This window comes from Emys orbicularis, chromosome 6, assembly GCF_028017835.1.
Source record: "Emys orbicularis isolate rEmyOrb1 chromosome 6, rEmyOrb1.hap1, whole genome shotgun sequence".
Taxonomy (NCBI): domain Eukaryota; kingdom Metazoa; phylum Chordata; order Testudines; family Emydidae; genus Emys; species Emys orbicularis.
Genome location: NC_088688.1, coordinates 87625730 through 87638336, shown reverse-complemented (window position 1 = coordinate 87638336; position 12607 = coordinate 87625730). Strand labels below are relative to the sequence as shown.

At 38.0% G+C, this 12607-nt stretch overlaps 1 protein-coding gene across 1 annotated transcript in view; it reads left to right on the top strand.

Moving 5' to 3' along the window:
* LRRC2 (leucine rich repeat containing 2) overlaps positions 1-12268 on the top strand; it is a 70580-nt gene extending 58312 nt beyond the window's left edge. Inside the window, exons 5-8 of the mRNA XM_065406877.1 lie at positions 5418-5563; positions 8757-8912; positions 10323-10459; positions 12219-12268. Of these exons, the coding sequence (XP_065262949.1) occupies positions 5418-5563; positions 8757-8912; positions 10323-10459; positions 12219-12268 (489 nt within the window). The remainder of the gene's footprint in view (positions 1-5417; positions 5564-8756; positions 8913-10322; positions 10460-12218) is intronic.
* Positions 12269-12607: the final 339 nt, after the last annotated feature.

The window sequence follows — 12607 nt, the reverse complement described above, 5'->3', positions numbered from 1 at the left end:
AGGGTGTAGTTTAAATTGACAAGAGCTAGTTAGCTAAGAGTTAAAGCTAAAGAATTGACCTGAGTAGTTCTCTTGTCATCCGTATTGCAGCACAGATGTGTCCCAGTCCTGGAAGTTACTGAGTGCCTCCTGCAAGGTGTTGAGTGCCATCCAAACCTGGCAGGAGAGGTTGGGTGACATCCTGGCCTCATTAAAATCAATGATGCCAAACTCATGTTGACTTCAATGGGGCCAGGATTTTCTTGCAAAATTGGGCTCCTCGTGTGTTAGGTCACCAATTGTTTGGACAGAACTGAAAGCAGTTGAGCGTAGCTGTGCTAATTCTCTGTATTTCCTGGCTTATGTTGGTTTTAGTCAGATTGTTTCTGCCACAGAATATTTGTATCTAATTTAGTGTTGTAATTTCAGATCTTTGCATTTGCTGATGCCTTGCAATGGGCAGCTCATACTAAAACCACAAGCAACAGACCTTATCAGTAAATCCCTTTCAATGACAAAAATAAAGCAGAAATAAAAACACACCCATTAATCAAACAACTCATTCAACTCAGGGACATAGTGTCCTTTTCTCTCAACTGAAACTTTAACTGTCAGAGAAAAGAAAAGCAGTGGAGCTCTGGAATGCTGCAACAACTATTTTCTTTAAAAGCAAAATTATTAAGATAAGAAGCAATATGGGTAGTTTGTCAAATAAAGATGACCATTATGATTAACAGAAAGGACCGCAATAACTGTGGCCAGGTAGTTAGACTGTCAAATGTACCTAGTGTTTAAAATGGAGCTTGCATAAAGCCTATATTCTGACTGATTCAAAGTCAGATAACCAAGTTAAATAGCAAAAATAAACCGCTTAAGTAAAAATGATAAGGTTGGCAGGCTTGTTTATAAATGAAATGTTATAGGAGGTGCAAAAATCCATTAGTCTTTCAAAAGGAAATAAATATATATAGGATTTTCTTTAGTAAATATAATATGTAGCTGCCATAATTTCCAGTGTGTCATATTCCCCAGGGGTTTGTTGGTAGCATTTCAGTGACAGATTAAATCAAAACTCCATTTTGCTGGAACACGGTGTAGAAACCAGATAGATTTTGTTAACTATTTCCCTAAAAGAAAGAGCAATGAGGGCTTGTAGCCTACACAATATAATTAGAGCCCCATATATTGTGAGGCATGCCAAACCAAAGTGTTGTATCAAGACAATCATATTTCTGTGGCAAATTCATTTTTGTGGGATTATAAACTCTGAAGAAATACAAAATTAAATATTAAAAAGATCATTTGTCAATAGCATATAATAAATGGAAAAATAGCTATTCTTATAACATGCAGTCATGCAGTATTGATGTTCCTTTTAACATCTAATTCAGTAAAACACTTTGTTTTTATATGTTTTCCGATTTACGCTGGGCAGAAATTTCTGTTTGCCGTGGAATGTAGTATTAACATTACAGAACTGTTGCAGTGTGGCAGTTGTCTGGGAAAACTGAAATGTTTGGCAGCTTGTGAAAGGGGTGATGTCAGGTAGGTCCTGTTGGAAGTGAGAGACCAGGGATCTTGTTACTTGAGGAGAGTTTGCAACCTTTGCATTGGCATCTGGTTGTTTGGGGTTCTGTTTTAACCCTGTCCTTGCTAGACTCTGTGTCAGATCCATTTATGCTTTCTATGTCAGAAGCAGAGACACACTTTTAACAATTTAATTTTTTTGAGTTGAGAGAAACTTGAACTGCGTGCTTTTGGAAAATGAAATGAGACGCGGTTTGGAAATGAGACACATCACTCTTTAAAATGTTTTCCTGAAAGCTTTGACTCACTTGTGAAGGGTTTCCACTTTGATGCTTCCTGAAAGCAGCTGTAAAGTGGGAGCAGGCAGACTTTTAACTTGTATCTTGACTTTGAGAGCCTCTGTGCCTCTATCTTGATTCTGCGCCTCTATCTTGATTCTGAAGGCTGAATTTAATAGTATCCTATGTAATCCAATATTCTTCAATAAAGCTCTTTGAATAGGTTCCCTCAAGTTCTAAAGCCTGTTCTTGGAAAGCTGGCAGCAATATCAGGTTGTATCTGAAAGGAAGCTAGAACTTTGACACAGCATCACACTGGGAATATGAACATTTTAAAGGAGCAGTGTGAAGTTAAATATTAAGGGTGAAATTCTGCCTCCATTTAAATTAATAAAAATTTTGCCATTCACTTCAGTAGAGCCAGGATCTCATCCTGAAAAAGAAAATTCCCTTACCAATGTCACTAATAACACCCTGCATTATTACAAATGAAATAATTTTAAAAATCATACTTTCACTTGTTTATACTGTTTGTTTAGAAAATTTCCCCTGCATTCTAAAATGCCTTAGTTCAAGTATTGGTGAAGTCCTATGCACATCTCACTTCAGGACTGGAGTAGGTTATCATCTCATATACCTGCTTAAAAGTTAATTTCCACTCTTAAAATATTTCTTTTTTTGTTATCTGCTTTGACAGTCACTTAAGATGTCTGCATAGTTTCATGAACACTAGTACTGTAAATTAGGGCTGTCAAGCGATTAAAAAACTAATTGTGATTAATTGCACTGTTAAACAATAATAGAATACAATATAATTTAAATATTTTTGGATGTTTTCTACATTTTCAAATATATTGATTTCAATTACAACACAGAATATAAAGTATACAGTGCTCATTTAATATTTATTTTTGATTACAAATATTTTCACTGTAAAAAACACAAGCTATAGTATTTTTCAATTCACCTAATACAAGTACTGTAGTGCAGTCTCTTTATCATGAAAGTTGAACTTACAAATGTAGAATTATGTACAAAAAAACCTGCATTCAAAAATAAAACAACATAAAACTTTAGAGCCTACAAGTCCACTCAGTCCTATTTCTTGTTCAGCCAATCGCTTAGACAAACAAATTTGTTTAAATTTTCAGGAGATAATGCTGCCCGCTTCTTGTTTACAGTGTTACCTGAAAGTGAGAACAGGCATTCGCATGGCACTGTTGCCCACGCCGCCCGCCCTTGCCCCCCCCGACTCCACCCCGTCCCCGCCCCCATTCCAACCCCATCCCCAAAGTTCCTGTCCTAACTCCGCCCCCTCCCTGCCCCTATTGGATCCCTTCCCCAAATCCCCACCCCGGCCCCACCTCTTCCCCCAGCGCGCCGCGTTCCCCCTCCTCCCCCTTCCCTCCCTGCCCCGCGAATCAGCTGTTTTGTGGCAAAAGCCCTGGGAGGGAGGGGGGGAGAAGCAGGATGCGGCGGCATGCTCGCGGAGGAGGCGGAGGTGAGCTGAAGCAGGGGGGCAGGGCCACGAGGAGCTGCCGATGGGTGCTGAGCACCCACCAATTTTTTTCCTTGGGTGCTCCAGGCCCGGAGCACCCACGGAGTTGGCGCCTATGCACTGTTGTAGCTGTTGTTTACATGCCAGATGCGCTAAAGATTCATATGTCCCTTCATGCTTCAACCACCATTTCAGAGGACATGCGTCCATGCTGATGACGGGTTCTGCTTGATAACAACCCAAAGCAGTGCGGACCGACGCATGTTCATTTTCATCATTTGAGTCAGATGCCACCAGCAGAAGGTTGATTTTCTTTTTTGGTGGTTCGGGTTCTGTAGTTTCCGCATCGGAGTGTTGCTCTTTTAAGACTTCTGAAAGCATGCGCCACACCTCATCACTCTCAGATTTTGGAAGGCACTTCAGATTCTTAAACCTTGGGTCGAGTACTGTAGCTATCTTTAGAAATCTCACATTGGTACCTTCTTTGCGTTTTGTCAAATTTGTAGCGAAAGTGTTTTTAAAATGAACAACATGTGCTGGATCATCATCCGAGAGTGCTATAACATGAAATATATGGCAGAATGCGAGTAAAACAGAGCCGGAGACGTACAATTCTCCCCCAAGGAGTTCAGTCACAAGTATAATTAACGCAATATTTTTTTAATGAGCATCATCAGCATGGAGGCATGTCCTCTGGAATGGTGGCTGAAGCATGAAGGGGCATACGAATGTTTAGCCTATCTGGCATGTAAATACCTTGCAATGCCGGCTACAAAAGTCCCATGCGAACTCCTTTGCTCACTTTCTGGTGACATTGTAAATAAGAAGTGGGCAACATTATCTCCTGTAAATGTAAACAAACTTGTTTGTCTTAATGATTGGCTGAACAAGAAGTAGAACTGAGTGGACTTGTAGGCTCCAAAGTTTTGCATTGTTTTGTTTTTGAGTGCAGTTATGTAACAAAAAAAATCTACATTTGTAAGTTGCACTTTCATGACAAAGAGATTGCACTACAGTATTTGTATGAGGTGAATTGAAAAATTCTATTTCTTTTATCTTTTTTACAGTGCAAATATTTGTAATAAAAATATTATAAAGTGAGCACTGTACACTTTGTATTCTGTGTTGTAATCAAAATCAATATAATTGAAAATGTAAAGAAACATCCAAAAAATTTAATAAATTTCAATTGGTATTCTATTGTTTAACAGTGTGATTTAAAACTGCGATTAATCACGATTAATTTTTTAAATCGCGATTAATTTGTTTGAGTTAATTGTGTGAGTTTACTTACTGCGATTAATTGATAGCCCTACTATAAAGAATTGATTTAGTACACAGAGCCCTTCATTTAACACATTTAATTCTTAAACTGGTCTACTTTACATTTGTAGTTAACCTTGGATACACTAGCAGTTTATTATTTAAAAATGTAATTCCTTTGACAGGTCTTCAAATAAAAGGATTTAGTGCATTTTTTATATATATATTTAGTTTGGGACACAGAAAATGTATTTTTAAACAGCTTTAGTTAACAAAATATTGGATCGTATTCTAGGCTGACGTGAACTGGTAAAGTTGCAATTCTCAAGTGGTCTTTTAGCTAAACATTTTCAATGCATTACATGAGTGTATAGTCAAAGAAGTCTATTTAAAGTAAATAGATGATATATTGATAAAACCTCCATGATGTTTTTAAAAATGACTTTTTAGTATATATATATAGTGTGTAATAACTAAGTCTATTAGTTATCAAAACAGTTTTATTTACTGGTTGTTAGTTTTCTGTACCATTTTGGGGAAAGACCAGGGTCAATACTTTGTCCCAGTTGCTGTTTTCCCAGACTCCAGGCTTTTTAAAAGGGGAAATAATACTTCATGTCATTTTAGAGGTCTCTCTGGTGAATTTAGAGGTGTTGAAAAGTTCTGGAGGGAGTTATGTCTGGTATCCCTCTACCTGAACAATGATGGCTGTGATGTGTGTGGCATAAAGCCGAGTACAAATCAGAAACATTATGCAATCCTCAGTACTCAAAGTGATCTGGAGAAGCAATAATATTTATTTGAAGAGTTTAATGATTGCTCATAAAACATTCTGTAGAATGTACCTAAAATGCTGCATTGTTTCTTTCCAGCTAAGTAACTTGAAACAAGTCACATTTGTGGATGTGTCAGCAAACAAGTTCCCCACTATTCCAATTTGTATACTCCGGATGTCAAGTTTGCACTGGCTGGATATTAGCAACAACAAACTGAAAGATCTCCCACAAGATATAGACAGGTAGTTCCTTACATTTCATAAATAGGCTCATGAACTAGAAAATTTGTTTAGAATGTAACATGACAGTAACCAGCAAATTTTAATTTACTAATTATTGTTTGAAAGGGACACCATCACTGGAAAACTCCATTTCCACCTGCAAATGTATCTAGTATTTTACAAGTCAAGCCTACCATTTTCATTACTGAAAGATATTGGAGAACAAAATATATTTTCCTCAATTTTCTAGTGTGTTGACCACATGGTGTGTAGTCAGTTTCCCTGTTTTGTGGTTAGCTAGTTGCTCTTCCTGTCTTATTCCTGAACAACATAATGTTCTGTGTGGAGATAGAAGCAGCAAACTTGCAACTGAAGGGGCAGCAACTGTACAGCTACACAGAAAGGAATATGAGGTGGGGCGAAAGGTCAAGCCAAAGCATGCTGAATGTGGCTATCGAGCCTGGTAAACATCAGTAGGTAAGCAAACTAATCTGTATGAATTTTAAATTTCCACCCTCCTCCCTACAAAATCATTACAAATCCTTGCTATTGGGCTTGAAATTTCATGTCCCAGTTCCTGTAATATTCTTGGATGGAGATTATTTGGTTCCCCAGTTTGGCCAGTAAGCTGTTTGAGTTTGACTTCCACCTCCCATGTGGTATTTTCTACTTCCATATCCTCATTTCCATTAGCCACCCTAGCAGTATCCCAAAGCCCCTCATTACCCTTATTAAAAGCTGAGGGAAAATATTCATTTAGGTGTTGAGCCTTGCCTATATTATCTTTGATCTCCACCCCATCCTCAGAGCTTAGCAGTCCCACTTTTTCTTTTTTTCTTTTCTTTTTATTTATATGGCTAAAGAACCTTGGGTCTAATCGGTTTTAATTTCCTTTTGCAAGGTGCAACTCTGCTTTGCTTTTGGCAGTTCTCACTTTCCCCCCCTACATCTTCTGACCTCCAAGAGGTAGTATTCCTTGTTGATCCATACCATCTTCCATTCCTTTTAGGATTTCTGCTTTCTCTTAATAACCTGTTCATCTAGTTCGGTCTGCAACCCTTCCCTACAATTTCCCTCCCCCCTTGCTTGGGATGCTGGCTCCAGATAGCTTATGCAACTTTGACTTAAACGAATTACAAGCCTCTTCCTCATTCAGATCCTTTTGTTCTTCAGTTCAGTCCACTTCCCTATATACCTCCCATAAGTTTTTTAAGTTTGCCCTTTTGAAATCAAGGATCCTAGTTACATACCTATTTTTATCTTTCCATTTAGTTTAAACTGAATTAGCTCATGATCACTTGAATCAAAATTGTCCTCTACAACCAATTCTTCTGTGAGGTTCTTGGTACTTACTAATACTAAATATAAAATGGCATCACCTGTTGCTGGTTCGGTGACTTTGATGGAAGAAATCTGTCAGCTATCACATCCAGGAATATCTGGGCCCTACCATTATTAGTAGCACTTGTCCTCCAATGGATATCGAAGAAATTAAAGTCTCCCATAATCACACAATTCCAAGTAGTATTTATTTCATTAAAAATATTAAAGAGGTCTCTATCCATATCCAGATCAGATCCTGGGGGGCTGTAGCATACCCTATCCACTATCCCAGTGGAGTATTAGTTAGCTTTCTTCCCCAAAGTGATTTTCAACCAAATAGATTCCATTTTATCCATTCCATCACTTCTAATTTCTTTAAAGTATACCTCATCATTAATATACAATGCTACTCTACTATTTTTACCCTTTTTTTCTTTCCTGAACAGCAAATACCCTTCAATATCTATAATCTAGCCATGACTACTATTCCACTATGTTTCTGTTATCCCTACAATATCTGGTTTCACTCTCTCTCTTGCTTTTTCCAGGGTCACACTGGGCTCATGTGCTACGGCTTGGCTTTCTTGCTTCATTTCCTTTGCTTCTTTCTCTCTGTTCTTGCCTGTGACCTCAGTATCTGTTTGTCATACACCTCTCCCTACCCAAAGCAATACTCAGCCCATAAGCTCCTGAGTGAGTTCATACACACCTTTGGTCTCAGATGGGACATATGTTTACAGTTATGATAACTGAAGGGTGAGTTCACGCCTATCAACATCAATGGGGTTTTAACCCAACTCATTACAAAGTTTCATCCAGCTGATAACCTAGCATTGCTAACTCCAAATATTAAAACTCTCAGCTAGGCCCCTCCAAATCAAAAGATTGGATTAAAAATAATGTATATTTAAATATGTACATTTTTGGTTCTTTTTATTAACCTTCTGGTTTCTGAGATTTTAGAGTGCTCTTGCTTCAATCTTTTCTCTGCAAGGATGAGGACTAAAAACTTTTACTCTTTATATAAGAGAAACACCAAATATCATGAGGTTCACAATACAAATCATGAGAGTTGGCAACACTGTCTAATGTGCTGAAGCATCACTTGCCGCACCTTCTAGAACTCAAAGGAAATGTCTCTCATGCAATACAGCTGCATCACTATTCTAGAAGTAGAACCAGCACCTATACGGGGTTAATGAGAAAAACAGTAGTACCTCAGGTTTTATAGTTCTGGCCCCCACATTCACTCTCAAGACCAAATGTTCAGCCCCAAATTTACTATTGTGTGAAGAAAGGATAAGGGGACACAAAACAAATGAAAGAAGCCTACTTCCTAAACCACAAGATTAGGTCCTTTATATTGATTTCAGTCATACTTGTAAGAGTTCCCATATATATTTTGTTCCCACCTATATTTTGGGGAACAAAATAAAGGCCAAATCCTGGTCACATGATTCTTACAAGTAGTCCCCATATATATTTTTGTTCCCACCTATATTTTGATGACTTTCTGACAGAACGAGGTACATGAGAACTTTGCATCACGTTGTGTTGCATGGCATCGTGTGCACACACCTTCACTGTACCACGAAAGTGCACACTGCTGCTCTAGCTTCTGATTTCACAACTTTTAGTTCTTCTCACGGGTGTATTATTAGCATCTATATTGTCAAACCATGTATGAAACTTCCCATTGAAGTCATTGGAGTGTTCTGTGAAAATACAAAACAGCATAAGGAAAAGCATATAGTTCATGTGAATATTTTCATACTTCTTTCCCAGAGGAAGAAATTAACAGTTGGTGTTTGAATAGATACACATATATAATAAAAAAATCTTTAAAATATATTGTATTTTTAAGCCACATTTCTCTGTTACGCTTCCTTAGGCTCGATGAACTGCAGACATTTCTCCTGCAGAAAAACAAGTTGACTTATCTTCCACGAGCTTTGCTCAATATGCCAAAACTCAGCTTGCTGGTGGTTAGTGGTGATGATCTGGTCGAGATACCCACAGACGTTTGTGAATCACCCACAGGTTTAAAGTAAGTTATAGTTAGGGAGAAATGAATATGCTCAAAAGTAGAAAGGTAAGTGACCCAGTGCAGTAATGGTCCTCAAAAACAGTTTTACAATTCTCTTTTCCTTTCCTTTTATTGAATTCTGCATTCATGCTTGCTGGGCTGGGTATGTTGTTACCTGTGCAACTTCCACCAAACCTGGGGCAAAATTCTGACCTCATTTACATGAGAACCACTCTTTAAGGGCAATGAAATCACTGAAGTCCAGTGGTGAATTATACAAGTATACCTCAGGGTTCCTGATATTTCACCTGCTACCAAGGAGTGCTTTTGTACTTTTACTGAGACTTTATTGCCTCTCAACATTCAGTGTTTGTGTCAGTTTAATAATGTGTATATTCTTGGTTGAGAGACTATATCCTATAGATGCAGATTGATGGACTCCTAAGTCTTTCCCATTTGTAACTATGATAATCCCATGTTTTGATTTGACACTCAGGATTTAGGACCTGAAGTCATTTGAATATGACAGAGCAGTTCCTGGTAGTGTTACTATGCCATATGATTAATTGGAGTGATATTTTTTCTTTTTGATAGTTGAAATTTCACTGATTAATTTCTTTTTGTTGCTTTAAAGAGATGTTCCCATAATTTTCAGAATGATGTACACATACTTTGTGCATGGAATTACTGAGCCGTTTGTGCAACCATGTGATTTTCATTTTCAAAGTATTGGTTTAGTATATTTACAAACATGACAAAAAGGGGACGCAGATTGAACTTCTCTGTTGTAATGGATGTTGGGAAGTAACTGTAACTCCCAAGGGTGTGCATCATCAACTAAGGAATTCTGACTAAATCCTGGAATGCTGTGAAACCTGGATAGGATGGGGTCTATGTTGAAGTTTTTTGTTCTGATCAGGAGTTGCTGTAGAATTATGGTACAGCTGGTCAGATGTTGTGAAGTGTGATATGTACAGATGCCCCAAAATGCTAAAACTCTGTTCCTACCGAAAAAAATATTGCAGTATGGACGTACTGAATTGTATTAGGGAGAACAGAGTGTAAAGACATTGCTACCTAAAATATTTACTTGCTCCATAATAGAAAGACCATAAAACACTTTTGTTCAATTACTTAAGCATAGTGATTCTTCACAACTCCCCCTCTGCCTGCGAGTTGCCACTTTTAAGTAATGTTGACTGGCTTATAAAACTGACAGGCCTGTTGGTCACATGCATGGACTGTGTGTGGGATACACCCAAACAAAACAAGTTAGTAAATATAATTCATAGAGCTAATCAATTCAAACTGTTTGTAATTTCAGAAGAGGGATTTATTTTTAATATAATCAATATTTGACATATAGCAAACTACATTTGGCTGTTCATGTTAAGAAGTTATCCTTTCATGTTAATATTTCTTTTTCTACAGATTTATAAGCCTTAAGGATAATCCTCTTGAAACATTCTTGTATCACGATACTGAAGACATCGTAGAAAGTCAACGTGATCGAGAGCAATTTGAGAAAGAATTTATGAAAGCCTACATTGCGGACATAAAAGAAAGAGGTATATGCACTAAATTTTTAGTACATCTCCCATTATTTCTGATATAAATGTAGATTTCATAAAGATTTCCTGGCCACATCAAAATAATATGCTTGGGTTATACAGAGAGATCAACAATATCCTGAATCTTTATAAAAAAGTGAAGACTAGTGTAAGAGCACAATCGTATGTAAGAGCACATGAAACAAGCAATTTTAAAAGCTGTAAAAGTTCTATATGCTATTGGAGGAGGGGGAAAGTTCTTTGTCTTTTTTTCAAAATAAGATGAGCTTTCAGATATGTTTTGATGAGAGATGCCAGAATCCGAGCCCTGGATCTGAACAAACATATACAAACTTTGTGGAGGGGTCAAAATTCGTTATGGTTAGGGCGCTACCAAATTCATGGTCCATTTTGGTGATAGGATTTTAAAAATCGTAAATTTCATGATTTCAGCTACTTAAATTTGAAATTTCACTGTGTTGTAATTGTAGGGGTCCTGACTCATAAAGGAGTTGTGTGGGGGTCGCAAGGTTATTGTAGGGCAGGGGTTGCGGTACTGCTACATTTACTTCTGTGCTGCTGCTGGCAGCAGCGCTGCCTTCAGAGCTGGGCATCTGGAAAGGGGTGGCTGCTGGCTGGGAGCTCAGCTCTGAAGGCAGAGCCACCGCCAGCAGCAGCGCAGAAGTAAGGATGGCATGGTATGATATTGCCACCCTTACTTCTGCACTGCTGCCTGTAGAGATGTGCCCTCAATCAGTGGCCACCACTCTCCGGCCGCCCAGCTCTGAAGATAGCAGCGCAGAAGTAAGGGTGGCATGGTACGGTATTGCACTGCCTTCAGAGCTGGTGCCCGGCTAACAGCTGCTGTTCTCCAGCCGCCCAGATCTGAAAGCAGCGCAGAAGTAAGGGTGGGAATACCATAACCCCCCTAAAATAACCTTGTGATTCCCCCCCTGCAACTCCCTTTTGGGTCAGGAACCCCAATTTGAGAAACGCTGGTCTCCCCTGTGAAATCTGTATAGTATAGGTTAAAAGCACACAAAAGACCAGATTTCATGGGGGGAGACCAGATTTCACGGTCTGTGACGCATTTTTCATGGTCGTGAATTTGGTAGGGCCCTAATTATGGTTATTATTATGCCAAGAGGCCCTGATTAGAGAACAGGCCCACACTGAACTTGGAATTATACTTTAGAGCTGGGTCACCCCCTCTGCTCCCTTAGTAGTACCACCATGGAGGGAAAATAAACAAAAAATGTCAGATCAGAATTTGGCCTTAAAGGTCTTGAAGATGTGTACAAAACAAGTGTGTAGTGATGGTGTTCTATTTGCATGACTGGTGGGGATGTCATATGTGAGGAAGTCCATTCATTTGTGGTGTTCCTGGGTTATTTGGTTTGATCTGGGATAATTGACAGATTTTTTTTTAATGAATGTAGTCTTTAAAAATTGTCCTGGGAGCCCGGGGCATTGGATATATACTCATTTATTTTTGTGCAAATTTAAATAAATTATTATTATTATTATTCAAAACACTATGGTGTTTTGTTGGTTTTTTTGGTAAAAGTGAACTGCAAATCAATAAATATATATTTAAAAATTGTTTCTACCCATAAGTGCTAATCCTGTGAAGTCAGACAGGCACAAAATATATTCACCTTTGCAGATGCACAGTTTCAATTTTAAGGCCAGTTATGATAATCTAGATTGACATTCTGCATAACACAGACCAGTAGAAGCTGAAATTTTAAATAGTATATTTTTTCTCCTTTTACAGAAACTATGCCTTGCTATACTACAAAGGTATCATTTAGTCTCCAGCTCTGAAGATCAGAAATCTCTAAGACACTGAGGGATACCAGAAAAACTCTATTTTTGTCTATGTGAATGGAAAACATTGATATCATGGAAAGTCATAAGCAGCTCTTAAATAATGATCACAGAATTTCTTATTTGTTACCATACTTGCTTTCAACAACTACAGACAAAATTGCAAGGACTAAATAGTTTTCATCAGATGAAATTTCACTTTTTAAATTAACATATTTATTTTCAAGTCAACAGCAACAAGCACTAAATTATACACGGCTAAGGCCCTCATCGTGCAAACACTTATACATGTGCTGTACTTCATGACTGTGAATAGTACTATTGCAATCAATGGGG